This window comes from Sorex fumeus, unplaced genomic scaffold (assembly GCF_029834395.1).
Source record: "Sorex fumeus unplaced genomic scaffold, SorFum_2.1 ptg000008l, whole genome shotgun sequence".
In the NCBI taxonomy this organism is placed as follows: Eukaryota; Metazoa; Chordata; class Mammalia; order Eulipotyphla; family Soricidae; genus Sorex; species Sorex fumeus.
The window spans coordinates 5213557-5232254 of NW_026606065.1; the positions used below are offsets into that span (position 1 = coordinate 5213557).

Here is an 18698-nt window from a genome sequence, read left to right on the forward strand (position 1 = left end):
GGCCAGTCACATACGAGAAAAGTACCTTAATCTCTGCACTACCTCTCCCTGCATATACCCTTCCTTATGCCTGCTCTTCTGAGGGCTCTAATTCCATTCATGCAAATTCAGCGCGCATGATGACTCATTTCCAAATATGATTACACTGCAAATTAGGACTACAATAGAGGAAAACGAGCAACAAAAGGACAGAATCAGAGCAACGGTCCACAGCACCACCTTGTCTTTCTCCCCTCCAAATCATTCATCCAAGAGCTCTATAACAAGACTCCTAGAAAGCAAAACAGGCCATGGTTATTCTCTACTTAAAACCTCTCAAAGGGCTTTTGCTCTCTATAACCAAGCCCCATTCCTTAATCATGTCTTGTTCCTTAACATGCACACGGACTGTGCCTGATCTCATCCCTGCCTGCCCAACTTAAGAGTACCACTTTGACCGCTCTCCTCAAGGCTCACCACTTGAATTTGTTCTCAATTCCCCGAAATCTGCCACTTCCAGCCCCTCACACATGTTGCTCCCTCTGCTGGCACTGACTTCACATCTCCTTCAGTGCTTCTTTTGATCCCTCAGAATTTGGTCAAAGTCTCCATTAGGAGACTTGCTAGGTCTTCTCTTTTCTCCATCTGACATTTGTCTCAAGCTTGTTTATTGCAAAGTGGATTTACTTAAGTATGTATTTACTTGCTATTTTTGTCCACTTTCCCCACTAGACTAAAAATTCCATGGCCCGTATCCATATTCTAAAAAACATATGGCATCGAGTTGATTGCGTAAACAAACCCTCCATGTATACACAATGACTGACACCAGGAGCCAGGAGGGAACCACAAGCACAAGGGAAGGGACTAAAGGAGCAATACATTGGACTGAAGGGAGCGAGCATGGCACAGGGAAGGCCTGGGCTGGAGTCTATGATGCCACTTACTCCCTGTGAAACTTTCGGAAGTTACGGAGCCACTGACATTCAGCTTCCTTCTCGATGAAAGAGGCATCTAATGTGGAGGGATACTGTGAGAATTCAGGGAGACAGTGACTATCGAGTGTCTTAATATTTGTGAATCAGCCATACTGTTTACCATCCCCTTTTCCTAATTAGGGAGACTGATCCCAGGAGAACAGCTTTCGGGCACAGTAACTGCATGATATGAGGCAATATAGATGAGGAAAAGAAGACTTCTCAAGACTTAGAAACCTGGCCAGTGTCGCAACCCTGAGTCGTCAAGTAGAGCTTAACTTTAGGTATCTCTAAGCCAAGAACCTCCTGTCTTAGCGTCTTTCAATGCTGCTTCTATACTGTTACAATCTTCCCCCGATGATAACATAAATAGGACAAGGAGCAAAATGAGAAACGAAATCTCCTGTTGAGAAGTACATAGAGAAGAAACTTGAAGCTAGACAAACTACAATGAAACAGAAAGACTGCGGTCTCTGCTCAAGGAAAATGCAAAAGCAGCAGCACGCTTGGAAAAAAACAACTTTGAAGTAAGTATAAGAGGGGGTTAAATGTTGTATGAAGAAACTGATGTATGTATATTATATATATATATATATAAATAGTGCAAGAGGCAACAGAGGGAACTGCTTAGGGGCAAAAATTATTGGAGTCAGAGGTGGACTACTAAAAAATGAAGTACTGGGTCAGAGAACAAGTAAAACTGGTATGACACCTGCTTTACATGTAGCAAACCCAGATTCAATTCTTGGCACTGCATATGGTCCCCAAGCACCACCAGGAATGATTCCTGTGCCCAAAGCAAGAAGTAACCCCTGAACGTACCCAGGTGTGGCTAAAAAAGTTGATTTTAATTTTATTTTAAAAAATTAGTTTTTGGTGGTGGAGAATGGGCACTGGTGGAGGGATGGGTAGTCAATCATTGTATAACTGAAACCCAAGCACAAAAATGTGTTAGTCTACAACTGTACCTCGTGGTGTTTCACTTATAAAAATTAAAAAATGAAACAAAAAAATTAATTTTTAAAAAAAAACTAAATGAAGACCTGCTCTACCTCTTCCAAGTGGCTGGGACTTCAGGGAGTTTAAAGATCGGAAAGTAAAAATTTTAAAATGTATTTTTAAAAATCCAAATGTAGAAGTTTAACTGAACTGCATCTCACTCTTCATCTATGTGGGTGGATAATTAATGATCTCTGTCACATCCCTTTTATATGGACACTCAGTGAGCAGCAACATATAAGGTTCTTACTGTATCTGGCACATAGTGAACCAGGTCAAAGTGTCACTATTAATGAGTTCATTCTGTGGGCCACCATGAAAAGGTTCAGAGGAGGAATGATGATGTGAGTTAGAACAAGTAAAGAACATGAGGAGAAGGAAGAGGAAGCCACACATTGGGTGCAGCTCTAAATAAAATGGAAAATGGGGCTGGAGAGATAGCACAGCGGGTAGGGCGTTTGCCTTGCACGCGGCCGACCCAGGTTCGATTCCCAGCATCCCATAGGGTCCCGCAAGCACCGCCAGGAGTAATTCCTGAGTGCATGAGCCAGGAGTAACCCCTGTGTAACACCAGATGTGACCCAAAAAGCAAATAAATAAATAAATAAAATGGGAAAAAAAAAGACCTAAAAAGAATTATGCCTTCTCAACAATTAATGACTTCAACACGATTCATTGTTTTGATGCCAGGTCGTCTTATACTACCCTGCCTCATAGTGCTCTGCCAAAGCTTTAATACTACAGACTGAATATTATGTTCCTCAAAAATTTACATGTCAAAAACTAATCCCAAACATAATGTTTCTTGGGGGTGGGGCCTTTGAGTCAGGAGGGTACAGCAAACATGAATGAAAATTGTGCCCATAAAAATAATCCTGAGACATTTCTGCTCATTCCTCTATGACAGGACACAGTGAAAAATAACTACCTAAGAACCAAGAAAAAAGTTCTCACCAGATACCTCTGCCAGCACCATGACATTAGGCTTCCCAGTTTCCATAACTACCAGAAATAAATTTCTGTTGCTTATGAAACATGGAGTCTAGTCACAACCAAATGCTCCAGCTCACAACCTTACTGAATTATGGACTGATACCTACCAAAATATCAAAACACAGTAACTCAATAATAGTATATCATAAATTAGTATTAACAGAAAAAGTATACCACCACTATACCACTATCCTCCCATTGTTCATCGATTTGCTCAAGCGGGTCCAGTAACGTCTCCGTTGTGACTTGTTGTTACTGTGTTTGGCATATTGGCTATGTCACGGGTAGCTTGCCAGGCTTTGCCGTGCGGGCGAGATACTCTCGGTAGCTTGCTGAGCTCTCTGAGAGGGGCAGGGAAATCAAACTCGGGTCGGCCAGGTCAGCCACGTGCAAGGCAAATGCCCTACCCACTGTGCTATCGCTCTAGCCCATAGAAAAAGTATAACCTCTTTAATTATACATAAACAAGGAACAGCAGACATCAACTAGGCAGAGTTATTGATCATTTCACAATATGTATACATACACAGAACCATTATGCTGTAAATCTGAAACTAGTATGTCAATTACCTTAATTTAAAAAAATCCAATTTACAAAAAACAAAGCTAGCTAATAGACATATGGGGAAATATGTCTCAAAAGAAATAAAACAAATGCAAATTTTTGTCACAGTATTCTTGTGACAGCAGCCCAATGAACTAAGATATCCTATCAACGTACCCAAAATCTAAGTCCTCTCATATGATGCTTACCTAGATTTCTCTCATTTGCATTGTTGTCACCATCACTATTGAATCTTTTTAGCCTCACAGACTGAAAAAGTCACATTTCAAACCCTTTCCCTCTATAAATCCCATTAAGTCAAATTCAGCCAATTCCTTTAAATCGGCACCATTTCCACTAACTCTGCAAGTTCACACAGTCATACTCTCCAAGTGGACAAGTCCAATACACTGACTATTCTCGGCACCCTTAGTTTCCTTTCACTGATTTTCTCCTTTCCATTCTTTCACTAACCCAGTGTATAATAAGCTTTCCTAATAATATCATAACACAAACACATTTCAAGTACCTTCCTTTCTGTTATCTGGTTTGGGTTTGGGTTTTGGGACCACACCTAGCTATGCTCAGGGACAACTCTTCGCTCTGTGCTCAGGTGACTATCCAATGCCAGAGATCAAAGCCGGGTCCCCCACGTGCAAGGTGTATGCTCAGTCTTTCAGACTATTTCTCCAGCCCCCTCAAGTTACTGACTTGACTGAATACAATCAATGACTCCACAGTTCTCAGAACAAAACTAAATCTGAATATAATGTGCTGGACAGAGACAGTCTAAGGTATTTGCAAAGAGTCCATCTGCTCTTTCCCACCTTTATTCTGAGTCTTAAGGCCCCTACTTACCTTTCCAAATTATTTCCTACCTCATCTTTTTTTCCAAGCTCATTGTTTTCAACTCCTAACATAAACCTCACACTTCCTTATTTATTCATGCTGTTCTTTAAGACCCTTACTACTAGTAAGACGATCCCATTCCCACAAAAGAGCTGGACTTCTCAATCTATTTGCCAATTCCCTCTCCACAGGAAATCTTACCCAAAACGGTTTACTCAGTCCCTATATCCCATAATAGGGCCTGCACCACTACTAGTCCTGTATATTTCAGAAAAGCACAGTTTCCTCTTGGTCTCTGTTGAGCTGACTTCTTCATTATTCACAAAGTAACTTAAATTACGTCATGACCCCAGGGCTGCCTTCATTTAATAGTCTCTTTCAAAAGTTAACAGAATTAAAATAAATGAAAAGCATTTATAGCACAAACAGAAAGCAAGAAACATATTGTTTTCATGAGTAGTATTAATATTAAAAACTTCAGTATAGCAAGTGAGGATAGAATTGAAGTTAAGCATGGCAACGAGTGGCTTCACTTTTGGACCCTGTTACTTAGCAGATGGTAACTTTCTCCTTTGCAAAATGAATAAAACACTCTCTAATTCACAGAGTTACTAACAGGATTATAAACTGATATCTAACTTAATATTAATACCTAGAATACAGCAATTGCTCAATAACAGTAGATAATGTTCCATCAATGAGAAAGGCTTAAGAGTATAATTTTTTAAATATACAAAACCAAGAAATATCAGATATTAACTAGACTAATAATACAATAATTCCACACTGTACTCATCTATGGAATTAGCTTAGTAACTGAAAATAATATATATCAACTATATCCAAATTTTTAAGTGAAGGAACATAAAATTTACAAAAGATAAATCCAGTGAAGAAACACATGGAGAAATATTCCTCCACGGAAATGAAATCAGTATATAGTAAAAAAAAAAAAAAAGTACAACTAGCACAAAAGACCTTAAAATATGCCTGATACAATTTTAAGAAGTATTGTTTTTAGCAGGCTGGAGCGATAGCACAGCGGGTAGGGCGTACACGCTTTGCCTTGCAGGCAGCCAGCCTGGCCAAGCCAGGCTCAATTCCTCTGAGCCCGGCAAGCTACCGAGAGTATCTCGCCCGCACGGCAGAGCCTGGCAAGCTCCCCGTGGCGTATTCGATACGCCAAACACAGTAACAAGTCTCACAATGTTACTGGGCCTGCTCGACCAAATCAATGAACAACAGGAGGACAGTGACAGTGATTGTTTCTAGCATAATACCAAGCGATTCTGCAACACCAGTCATCCAACAACTCAGCTCAAATCTGAACTATCTACTTGCAGATAATATCAAATCACATAGATATGTCTCTAATGAATTATACCCCATCCTCCCCAGTTCAGATGCCAACCACAAGTCCAGGTCATCACCTGCTTCTAACTGACCAGCCCTACACTGGCACTTCCCACAGGCCCTTTTTGGGGTGTAATTAATTTACCAAAATGGCTCTTAGGTCTCTAAACATTTTGTGAGGGGTTTTTTTTTTTGTTTGTTTGTTTGTTTTTTCTTTTTGGGTCATACCTGGTGATGCATAGGGGTTACTCCTGGCTCTGCACTTAGGAATTACTATTGGCAGTGCTCAGGGGACCATATGGGATGCTGGGAATGGAACCCAGGTCAGCACATGCAAGGCAAATGCCCTACCCGCTGTGCTATCGCTCCAGCCGCTCTAAACATTTTGTTTTTGTTTGGGATCACATGCCATGGTACTCAAGGCTTTCTCCTTCCTGGCTCTGTACTTAGGGATCCCTCCTGGCAGACTCAGGGGACTATATGGGGTGCTGGGGATGAACCCAGCCTGCTTGTGTGAAAGGCACGCACCCTACTTCACTGTACTATCACTCCAGCTCTCAGGTAAACATTCTACTTACTAGATGATCAGTTTACTATACAAGGATATAACTCAAGGGCAGTCAAACAAAAGACACAAAGAGTGGAAGGAACATGGGAAGGAGCTTAAGGCTTCTGTGAGCCCACCACCTTCCAAGCAATCTCTACGTGTTCACCAACCTGGAAGCTCTCTGAACCCCATCCTTTGGGGGATTTTAATGGAAGCCACTTACTTCGCCTAGTCGTGACTGATTAAATCACGGCCTACGGGGCTGATTCAACCTCCTGCCACTCTTTCCTGCTCAGAGGTTGGGGAAAGGGGAGACAAATGTTCCATTAGAGGATCATAATATTGTTTTCTTCAGTGACCAGTCACATCCATGAGTAACTTAGGGTGTTTCCAAATCACACAAATATATTAAAAGTCGCCTTATTAAACTTACTTATTAAACTATACTATTGAATACTCTCAGTATGCATTACGTGCTATACTGTTTATTGAACTGTCATCACAGGAAGTTGCAAGGGTTTTGTACCAGAAAAAGAAAACGCAGTGAAATTGTTATCCCTCTATATCCACAGATTCAGTAAACCTAAGATCAAAAACATATATCAGAACCAGAGGGATAGTATAGGGATTAAGGCATTTGCCTTGTGCACAGCTGATCTCATTTCAATCCCCAGCACCACCAGGGTAAGAACCCAGAGTAAGCCTTGAGTACAGTAGGGTGTGGTTTAAAACAAACTATATGTAATATATGTGTGTGTATATCTGTATGTGTGTATATATATACATATTATATATTATATATACATATACAAACTATATAAAAACTACATATATTCACAACTATATATAACTACACAAATACATATATATCATGTAGTTAGACCTATTATGAATCTGTACCTGAACATTGCCAGATAATTTTTTTTGTTAGTCCCTCAAACAACACAATTTAATAGCGACTTACATTGCATTTACAATGCATTGGGGATTATAAGGAATATAGAGATGATATAAAGTACATAAGAGGATGTATACGAGTTATATGAAAAGAGTATCCTGTTTCATATGAAAGACACGACACCCTAGGATTTTGGTACCCATGGGGGTGGGGGGGTGAATCAATCCCCACAGATGCTATTGTCATCTATGTATTTCTCATTATAAATTACAATATCGCAACGTATACTACTACAACTGTGACTTTATCTTGACACCCAGTACTCCCATTTCTACTTGTGCATATGAGACTACAAATTAGTCACTTGAGCTGCGCAATCAAAATCTATACTGGGGAAATAGTACAAAAGGTAAGGTACTTGTGTTGCCTGTTGCTGATCCAGCTCAATATCTGGCACTGCATGTGGTCCGCTGAGCAACACCAGGAGTAACCCCGGAGCCTAGAGCCCGACGTAAGTTGTGAACACTGCCAGTGTGACCCAACAAATAAGAAATCTATCCAGGGGACAGAAATGCGGCTTGACAATGGAACAAATGCCTGCAAGTAAGAGGGAAAGCCTGGGTTTCGTCCCACAACTCAAAGACAGCAGAAGAGCCTGGAGCACATGCTGTTACACCCAGGAAGCATCCCTGTCATGGTGGCAAAATTGATACAACTGTAATAATAAAAGCAGAATGGTAACTAGCGAGTTTCCTTTTATTCAGTGATACCTTACAATTCTGAGACTGGGTAGAGTACATTATATACAGTATCCTTTGTTTAGTCTTCAAAAGAAAGTCTAAACACTTCTTAAGGGCCAGAAAGCCAACTCAACAGGTTAAAAGCATGATTCCTGGTATTGTAGCGCCCACCTTTGGAAATGGCCTTTAAACACAGAACCAAAAGCAGCCCCTGAGCACCGCTGCATATGGCCCCAAAACAAACAAACAAACAAAAAAACCCTCAGGAATTATTATTTATCCCTTACTGAGAAAGAAACTGAGGCTTTCAGGAGGGTAACTGATTAATCCAAAGTCCTAAGTAGGAGGCCAAGAAAATATGATTCTTGGAACTCTAAAGATAGTACAAGGCGCTTGCTTTGCACACAACCAACCCGGGTTCCATCCCCAACAATGCATATGGTCCCCAGAGCACTATCAGGAGTGATCCCTAAGCGGAGTCAGACGTAAGCCCGGAGCACAGCCAGGTGGGACACCAAAACCCAAAGAGAAAAGCAAATCTGATTATAAAGGTTTTAACCTATGGAGCATGCCTTCATCCAGAGATTTTTAAGAGTCCATAACCATATGGGAAAACAGTTCTCTTAAAATAATACAGGCTGCATGTCTTGCATGTCTTTGGGGTTGTGGGTTCTTTTTGTTTGTTTGTTTAATTTTTCTGTTTGTTTTTGTTTGGTGCCACCTCCAGCAGTGCTCAGGTTTTTTTCTGGCTTTGCGCTCAGGGATCACTCTTGGTGGGCTCTGGGGATCATACGAGGTGCTGCAGACCAAACTCAGGTCAGCCACGTGCAAGACAAATGCCCTAATCACCAGAGTATCACTCCAGCCCCTAATTATTTTCTTCAGTCACTGTGATTCACAACACTATCAACGGTAGGTTTTTATGTTCACAACAGGAAATACTACCTCTTCCCACACCAGAGTGTCTGTTTCTCTCCATCACTCTTTGGCAGACCCAACCCACCCCATCACACCTCCTTATCCCTACAGACTGCATTTGTATTAAAATTGTATTTATGGAAAAGACAAATAAAGTGAAAATACCTAGAATGATATATCCAAAGGAAAATACCTTATCCGAAGGAGGAAAAGAAAATACCTCAAAAAGATTTACTCAAAGTGTCAATACTTATAGTAGTGGGTGATGAGATGATCCTACTTTAACCTTTGCTACTATCCAAAGTATGTATTTGGACAGTAAGAAAATAAGCAATAGACTTTTATTGTTTAATTATTAAGAATAAATCATGATGTAATTATCACTAATTTTAGTATTGGGTTGTGTGTGTGGTACTCTAGGGACCATACAGTGCCAGGGATCAAACCCAGCCTTCTGCATGCAAAGCATGGGCTCAATCCATTAAGCTAACTCTCTGGGCCAAAGACTTTAGTATAATTATGGAAGAAGAGCTTCAAACGCATACTCTTTTTCTCAAGTATTCGGTTAAAATTTTCATGCTTTGAAGACCAAATCTAAAGTCTATCTCTCAGGTAAGAAAAAAAAATGCTGTTCACTTTTGTATACCTACTGTTCCATCAGGACACCTCTTGGTAAGTCATCTCAGCAGGTATGAATGTGCTGGAATCTGAAAACTTGAATTTTCAAAGATATTTCTACCAACTGACTGTGGACCTTTGGACAAACTATCTTAGTTAACCGAACTGGAAAATAGGAAACAAAGCAGTTGGAGAGAAAGTACAGTGTGGGTAGAACACTTGTCATGCATGCAGTAGACCCAGTTGATCCCAGGAACCATATATGGTCCCCCAAAGCAAGCCTGGAGTGCTCCCTCAGCAGCACCAGGTCCAAAAATATTTCAATAAATAAATAAGGAAAGAAAAAAGGAAAATAAAAGCACTGCCTACCTCTTGGGCCATAGAGATAGCACAGTGGGTAAGGCCTTGCAAGCGTACGTTGCAACTTGCAAGCTTACACTGACCACACATGGTCAGACAGGAATGATCACTGAGCTCAGAGCCAGGAGTAAGCAAGCCCTAAGAACCAAAGGGTGAGGTCAAAATTTTTTTTTATTAATAAAAACACTACCTCTATGCAAGTATGAACGCTCTGAAATCTGAAAACTTAGACTTCAAAGATAAAGTTCTACCAACTGATCGTGGACCTTTGGACAAACCATCTCAAGACCTTAGTTAAGGGAACTGGAAAATAGGAAACGAAGGTGCTGGAGAGAAAGTACAGTGGGTAGAGCACTTCCTAAGGTTAGCCTAAACCTGAAACGACACGATGAATGTTGTAAATGTCCCAACATAATGCTCACACTGGCGAGCACTCAATACAATGTCTTTCTTACTGACACATTATAACAAAAGCGTTATAATGTGCAAAATCTGTACTAGAGACAGCAGACGCTGACTTCTCTTATGTTTCTGAAATTTGGGGGGACCGACACTGTAGCTTTGGGAGATGGGTAAGTGAAATAAATACTGAAGCGTTTGATAAGTGCCCTTGCTGCAGGGGAAGGAGATGAATTTCCTCGGGGACTCGCCCCCTGGACTTAACCCTCCTTGACCCCAAGGCAAAGCAGCCCAGCCGGGTACACGCTCCCTACCAGGCTCAGAGAGGCGGCCTGGGATTCGTTCCCACCGCTAGGAAGAACCTGTTCGATGACCTTGGGAAATCCTACTCAGTTACCACCTCCTTCCTCGCCAGTTGGAGAGCTGGGGTGGGCGGGGAGGAGGGTAACGTCTTTTTTTTTTTTTTAAACTCTGCAGCCTGCAGGGTTGGAGGTGCCAGTCCCCCTTGCAAGCTGGAATAAAACAAAATAAAAAATAAAAAAAAATAAAAAGCAAGGCCAGGGAGGGACATCAGGGATGGAGAGGCAAGGAGCGCGTTCCGTCCCTGGGGGACCCACCTCCTGTGCACCCTCGAGTCCTTCTGCAGACGCGCGTGCCCTCTCACCCATCTGGAGCGTGACAGGCGACAGCAAACTCGCCGAGGGGGAGGAAGCACAGGCAGCAGCAGGGCGGCTCCTGCCTGGGAGGGGGGTGCAGGAGAGGCCGGAGTGCAAGCTCGGCCGGGGTCCGCGCCTCCGCCACCCCCGCCCAGGACGCAGCTGGAGCTCCCCGGGGCGCGCGGGGGGCACCGGGACGGGACGAGGCGGACCCCCCCCCCCCGAGCTCACCGTACTCCTGGGTCTCCGGGTCGGGCTGGAAGGTGAAGTGCGACACCGACCTCCGAGGAGCCGCGTGCCCGCCGTGCAGGAAGCCCGGGGGCAGAGCCGCGCCCGGCGGCCGGCGCCACGGTGCCCCGCGCCGGCCCGCAGCGAGCCGCAGCAGCCGGCTCGCGCTCGCCGCTCCCGCCGCCATCCCCGCCTGCGCCCGCTCCGCCGCGCCGGCCGCTGCTCCCGGCCGGCGGTGACGGGCGGAGCGCGAGGACCGCCTCCTCATTGGCTGGGCCGCGGGAGCCGCCTCGCGGAACCGACCAATGAGGTGGCGCCGCTCGGAGGCGGGACCCGCGGCGAGGCGGGGCGGAGCCGCCGGGCGCGCGGCGCGCATGCGGAAGATGCTCCGGGGCGGAGGCGAGCGGGGCAGGTGAGCGCCAATGAGATCGCTGCCCAAGGCAGCGCGTTCCCAAAAGCAGGCGGGGCCTGGGCCCGGGCCCTGGACGCTGGGCTGCCAGGCGGGCTTGCACGCCTTGCTCGGACTTGGTTCCTTGCCAAGGCCGCTCGCCTTCGGGATCGGCTTCCGCGTACTTTTCGTTTTTTTTTTTTTAAATCTGTACTTTTTGAAAGATATCGACGTTGTTTGACTTGGCTGAAATGTGGTTGAAGTCTAAAATTCTCTCCAAAAAAAAAAATATAAAATAAAAGTAAAAAATAAAATAAAAATAAAATTCTCTCCAGAGTTAGGATCCAAAAAAAGGAAGAAAGCAAAATTCATTTTTTAGGTTTTGCTGGCTTTATTTTTTTTTCCGTTTTTGTTGGCGGCGGTGGAGGGGTCATGCCCACCTGTGCTTCTACTTAGGGGCCACTCCTGGAGGGGCTCAGGGACCACTGCTGCCAGGGATGGAACCAGCTGGGCCACTTGTTAAGAGCCCTAACCCGTATAGTATTCCTCTGGCCCAAGTAAGCAGAATTTCTAAACAAAGATTACACCAGGGCTTATTTTTAAACTATTAATTTGTTTTTTCTTGTATCCAGTTTTTTACTTTGATTATCCTATACAAAAAGGAAAAGGTCACTGATTGACATTGGTTAATAGTAGTAATGCAGAAAGCTGCATTGATCACTGCTATAGCTTCTTCTCTTCAAAGTCTCCTTGAATGCTGAATAAGTAAAATTTAAGCCCTCGTTGAATGCTTAATAAGAAAATATAGGTTTTTATTGATTTTGGTTTTTCTGAATTTAGCTTAATAAAGGAGATGAATTTAGATTTTATCCTGTAAATCAACAATATAAATTCAGACAATATACAAATTATAAATTTGTATATAATTATAACTTATATATGCATGTAATTATATATAATTATGATTTTTATATACAATACTACTGCACTGTCCTCCCATTGTTCATCAGTTTGCTCAAGCAGGTCCAGTAACATCTCCATTGTGAGACTTATTGTTACTATGTTTGGCATATTGAATACATCATGGGTAGCTTGCCAGGTTTTGCCGTGCGGGTGAGAGACTCTAGGTAGCTTGCCGGGCTCTCCAAGAGGGGCAGAGGAATCGAACCCGGCTTAGCCGGGCTGGCTGCACGCAAGGCAAACACCCTACCACTGTGCTATGGCTCCAGCCCATATATAACATATACAATATAAATTCGATTGTATATATACAATATAAATTCAAAAAATATTTTTCAAATATTTTTTATTTAGGTACTTTGATTCACAACACTATAGACAATGGATTTAAGGCATCTACTCTTCCAACTCAACGCACCACTCACATCACTCTCTGCCAGTGACCCAAGGTTCTCTCCTACCCCACATCCTGCCTCCATATCATTCATTTTTAATATTATTTAATTATCATAGTTAAGGGCTGGAGTGATAGCACAGCTGGTAAGGGCATTTGTCTTGCACGCGGCCAACCGGCCAACCCGAGTTCGATTCCTCCGCTCCTCTTGGTTAGTCCGGCAAGCTACAGGGAGTATCTCCCCCGCACGGCAAAAGCTTGGCGAGCTACCCGTGACATATTCGATATGCCAAACACAGTAACAAGTCTCACAATGTTACTGGGCCCGCTCGAGCAAATCAATGAACAATGGGAGAACAGTGCTACAGTGCAGTGCCATCATAGTTGAGAACACATGTTTGCAATAGGGTTGGCTCTACAATTTTGAAACAATCACCTCACCTTTACAGTACCAAGTCATTCAAATCAGATGCGCAAATGTTACTTCCAGTCATCCCTCTCTTCCCCACACCCAGTCCCTATTGCCTTCCTTCCTTGGCGTTCTTATTTCTGTAACTGAGGGTCAAAGGCTGTTTTGTTGTTTCCTGTATTGTTTTTGTTGTCTTCAAAACTGACCTAATAAGTTTAATTTACATAGAAACCTGGAGAACTTGAATCATTAATTTCCATTAATAATAAACTTTCTAAAAATGTTTATTATTAATGTAATATTGTTTCACCTATACTGGGGGGCCAGGGATATAGTTCAAAGTAATGGAGCCATGCTTTGTCTGTATAAGGCCATGAGATTGACACCCAGTATTGCTTCGTGTATCCCAGGGGTCCCCCCACCCCACCATGCTCAGCACCACCCCCAGGGGCAGGAGCACCAGACCCATCAGCCCTGCACCAAGAGCATTGCTGGGAGAAACCTCTGCTTTCATTTTTTTAATACAAAGTTATTTGGGAGGGAGCGAGAGTACCGCTAGTAAAGCACTTGCCTTTCATGCAGCTTGCCCGGATCAGATTCCTAGCATCCCATATGGTCCCCAGGACCTCCAGGAGGGGTGTTTTAGTGCAGATCAGAGCAGCCACCGAATGTCCCCCCACCCTGCAAATCACGATCATGATCACGATCATGATCATGATCATCCTATTATTCGTCGGTTGCCTCAAGCAGGCACCAGTAATGTCTCCTTCGTCCTAGCCCTGAGATTCTAGAAAGTACCACATTCAAGGCTCTTTCAGGGCTAGGAGAATGAGACCCATCATTGTTACTGGTATTTGGCATATTGGGTACACCATGGGAAGTTTGCCAGATTCTGCCATGTGGGCAGGTTACATTCGGTAGCCTGCCAGGTTGTCCAAAGTAAGAGTGAGATAATAAGATGTTGTGCGGCCACAAATGCTGCCATGCACTTCCGGGAGCTGGGTTTTGTAGTCTCTGGGTCTTGACCATTGATGGGATTACACTCCACAAATAAATTCAAAAATGTAAAAGATAGCATTTCCCTTCATCAATTTACAAAGAAAAGTAAAATATGACAGACAAAATTGAAAACATTCTTGTGGAATGAAAATGGGTAGGAAGGAGGTAGTAGTGATTGGGGAATAACTGGCTCAAAACAGAACTTGGAAAAGAAAGAGCGTATGGGTCAGCTCAAAAGAGGAGTCTAGAAAACAGTGTTCCTCCTCACTACTTTTGAGCTTTAATCATCCTTGCATTTTTTAAGAGTGAGTAACAGGGTTTGAGGGAAAGCAAAGGGATGAAAATTCTGCCTGTGTTATGACTGGGATGGAAAGACATAAATTTAAAACTGTCCAAAGAAAAACTAGAGTTATGTCTCCATTATTTCTACTCCCACACCAGGACCAAAGAGCCAACACTGTAGGGAATTTTTTTATCTTAGCTTCATGTTTATTTCTATCACATAATATTGTGTGTGCTATTCTTTTTTTTTCCAGTTATAAGTGAAGTTATTTTTTATTTAATTTGAACAAAGGTTCGGCGGTTTTGCCTAACCGATGTTGCTGTTGTCCCAAAATTCCAAACGGGATCAGACCACCGTCTTCTTCGTGCAAAATTCTACCTCACAGAACGAGGAGAAAAGAATGCAAGGTTTAAGAAGAAGACTCCCAGAACAACCACCAACTGGGAACTCTTTGGCTCTGTTGCAGCAACATGGGAAGATGCCGTCATTGACAACATTGATGAGGAATACGATCGAATGATTCAGCACCTCCATGATTGTGCAAGGAATGCCAAGAGAGAGATAACCACAAAAAACCGTCTTTCTTCGAACACTCTTGAACTTATTCGCCAACGTGGCGTGGCACGTGCCTCAGGCAACCACAAGCAAACGTCCGAACTGGCAAAACAGTGCAGAAAAGCCATCAAGGATGACCTCAAAAACAGGAGAGCAGCAGTACTGGTAGATGCAGCAGAAGCTGGGAAAAACATTCGTAATGCCCGCCTGTCCTTCACCAACTACAAAACCAAGATGACTGCCCTCCGACATCATGATGGATATATCACATCTTCCAGAAGGGCAATGGAGAAGATTATTCATGACTTCTGCTCAGATCTCTTTAATAGCCACATCCACTTGCCCACATACCACATACCACATGATGGATATGTCGTTCCCAATGTTCTCCCTTCCGAAATCCAACATGCCATCTCGTCGGTAAAGAAACAAAAAGCACCTGGCCCAGACAAGATCAGACCTGAACACCTGAAGAACTTACCATCAGTACTCATCAATACATTAGCCCGACTCTTCACACGCTACCTGTCTGAATGCAAGGTTCCATCCCAATGGAAAACCAGCAAGACTGTACTACTATACAAGAAAGGAGACATCCACGACATTGGCAACTATCGCCCAATCTGCCTATTGTCTGTCATCTACAAACTATTCACTCGAGTCATCCTGAATAGGATTAGCAGAACACTAGATGAAGAACAACCATGTGAACAAGCTGGATTCCGAAAAGGATTCAGTACCATTGACCATATCCACACAATAACCAAGCTCATTGAGGTATCTCGGGAGTTCAAGATGCCGTTCTGTCTAACGTTCATTGATTTAAAGAAGGCCTTTGATTCTGTTGAGACGGAAGCGGTCATGGAAGCCCTAGCCAATCAGGGCGTACAAACTCAATACATCAGGATCCTTCGTGAGCTCTATTGCGGATTCACTACCAAGATCTCACCATTCTACAAAGATGTAATCATCCATATCAAGAGAGGGGTTCGGCAGGGTGATACCATTTCACCAAAACTCTTCAGTGCCACCCTCGAGAACATCATGCGACGACTAGAATGGGAAAACATGGGAGTGAAGATAGATGGTCGGCAACTACACCACCTCCGCTTTGCTGATGACATCGTTCTAATAACACCAAACATCAGCCAAGCGGCACAAATGCTTGCGGACTTTGACCGTGAGTGTGGAAAGGTCGGACTACAGCTGAATCTTACGAAGACAATGTTTATGAGAAACAGCCTTGTTCCTGACGCTCCATTCGCTCTCAACGGAACCACCATCTCCGAATGCAACAGTTATATATACTTAGGTCGAGAAATCAACATGATGAATGACCTGGCACCTGAGTTACGCAGGAGGAAGAGAGCGGCTTGGAATGCCTTCAAGAGCATTGAAGAAATAACTAAAAGGACAAAGAACCTCCAACTACGAGCACATCTCTTTGATTCCACTATTCTTCCTGCATTAACATATGCCTCAGAGACCTGGACCCTACGAAAACAGGATGAGAACACTATTCGGGTCTCTCAAAGAGGAATTGAAAGAACTATGCTTGGAATATCACGATTCACTCAAATGAGAGATAGAATCCGGAGTTCTGATCTTCGTCAACACTCAAGAATCAGAGACGCTGTCTCATTTGCCAAGACATCAAAAATCAGATGGGCTGGACATGTAATGAGGTTTACAGACAACCGCTGGACTAGAGCCATTACTGATTGGATTCCACGAGACATCAAAAGATCACGTGGACGCCCACCTATAAGATGGTCAGACTTCTTCGTCAAGACCCTAAATGATCGGTTTGAGGCTCTACATGTTCCTAAAACGAACAGATACCATTGGGCTACGCTAGCACGCAACCGGGATGAATGGAGACGTTACTGGCACCCGCTCGAATAAATCGATGAATAACGGAGATTAAGTGATTAAGTGATTAAGTGATTGAACAAAGGTTATAAGGGTAGAGAGAGGTAATAATTTCATACCATAAGTAAAAGTAAAGTAAAGGCCCTCCCATTGATCATCGATTTGCTCGAGCGGGCCCAGTAACGTCTCCATTGGAGACTTTGTTGTTACTGTGTCTGGCATATCGAATACTCTCGGTAGCTTGCCAGGCTCTCCGAGAGGGGCGGAGGAATCGAACTCAGGTCGGCCATGTTAGCTGCATGCAAGGCAAACGCCCTACCCGCTGCGCTTCATACCATAGTCAAATTTAATTTGGGGGGGAGAGGGCACATCCAGTGTGCTCAGGACTTACTCCTGGCTCTGTGCTCAGGGATCACTTCTGGGAGTGCTCAGGGTACCAGATGAGGAATCAGGGTTTGAACCCAAGTGGTCTTTAATCAAGGCATGCTCCTTACCTGCTGTACTATCTCTCAAGCCCCAAATTAAATATCTTTAAAAGTGAGCAACCAGCAGATAGAAAAAGTAATTAAACATTACCTTATAAATTTTTAGGTAGTTTGGAGGATGGAGTGCTAAGATGTAGGCCTGGGAAAATAAAAGAAAAAGAATAGAAGGAATAGTAAGGATATAGTAAGTCTCTACTCTGTATTAGCCAATGACAAGCCACCATTGAGACAAGTATGAGTTCGGTACAGTTTTGCCTTTACAAATGTCCAAGTAGACAGAGAATACAGACAGCTCACACCAACAACTGCAATGCAAAGCCATGGGATATTAAACTATGTGTACAAAATGAAACAACGAGCAATAAGCTCTGCTTTGGGAAGTCAAAAACGTTTTCAGAAGTAGCACTGAGCTCGGACTAAAAATTTAAGAGAAAAAACAAACAAACTAGAACTTAAAAGATATTCCAGAAAAAGAATAATATGCAGAGAGTGAAAGTTATGAAACATCTTTCACTCTGGAGGGAGAAATCTGTGGGTAGCTGTTAGATTCCAGGTATTAGAAAAGATGTAGGAATTGGTTTGTCAATTGCCTCGAGCAGGCCCCAATAACGTCTCCTTCGTCCTAGCCCTGAGATTCTAAAAAGTGCCACATTCAAGGCTCTTTCAGGGTTAGGAGAATGAGAACCATCATTGTTACTGGTATTTGGCATCTTGGGTACGCCACGGGGAGTCTGCCAGACTCTGCCGTGTGGGCAGGCCACATTTGGTCGCCTGCCAGGTTATCCTGCCAGGAATTGGTAGAAGTAGAAAAAAATTCGAGAGAGATGTTCTCGTTTGCTTGTCTAATAAGTTTGGAGTTCCCATCACATATAGTCAGAAGCAGCAAAGAAGATATCTAACACATTTGTCTGACCAGCGTGTCCCTTACCCACACCACCCCATCTGCCTTATAGCCATGGGGATGCCCATTGGGCCATTCTGACACACCTCATAGGCACTAAGTTGGAAAATGAATTTATAAAAAAATCATTTTGAGAAATTTATAAGAATACTTTATAAATTAAAAAATCTTTTATTCCTTTTTATTTTTCAGAATGACTTCTGACTCATGGTTTGCCCCTGAAATTCACTATTGTGCAACCTGTACCTGTTCAAACTCATTTTGGTTTTGGACTCTTATCTTGTATAGATAGCACCATAATATTTCCTTGTATTATGGCATGGTCCCTGAACCCATTAAATTCAATCAGAGGCATCTAGAAAGACTAGAAGCAAAGAAGTCAAATTCTTCCTTT

The 18698-nt window shown here is 43.1% G+C and overlaps 1 protein-coding gene across 2 annotated transcripts in view; it reads right to left on the reverse strand.

Annotated features, from left to right (window-relative positions):
• The window catches only part of BCKDHB (branched chain keto acid dehydrogenase E1 subunit beta), a 426555-nt gene that overhangs the window by 205139 nt on the left and 202718 nt on the right, over positions 1 to 18698 (reverse strand). Inside the window, exon 1 of one of the 2 annotated variants that reach the window (XM_056109681.1) lies at positions 11062 to 11272. The exons of the other annotated variant lie outside the window; for it this stretch is intronic. Coding sequence (XP_055965656.1) covers positions 11062 to 11245 — 184 coding nt within the window. The 5' untranslated portion in view covers positions 11246 to 11272. Of the gene's footprint in view, positions 1 to 11061; positions 11273 to 18698 lie in introns of those variants that run through there. 2 annotated transcript variants of the gene reach the window in all.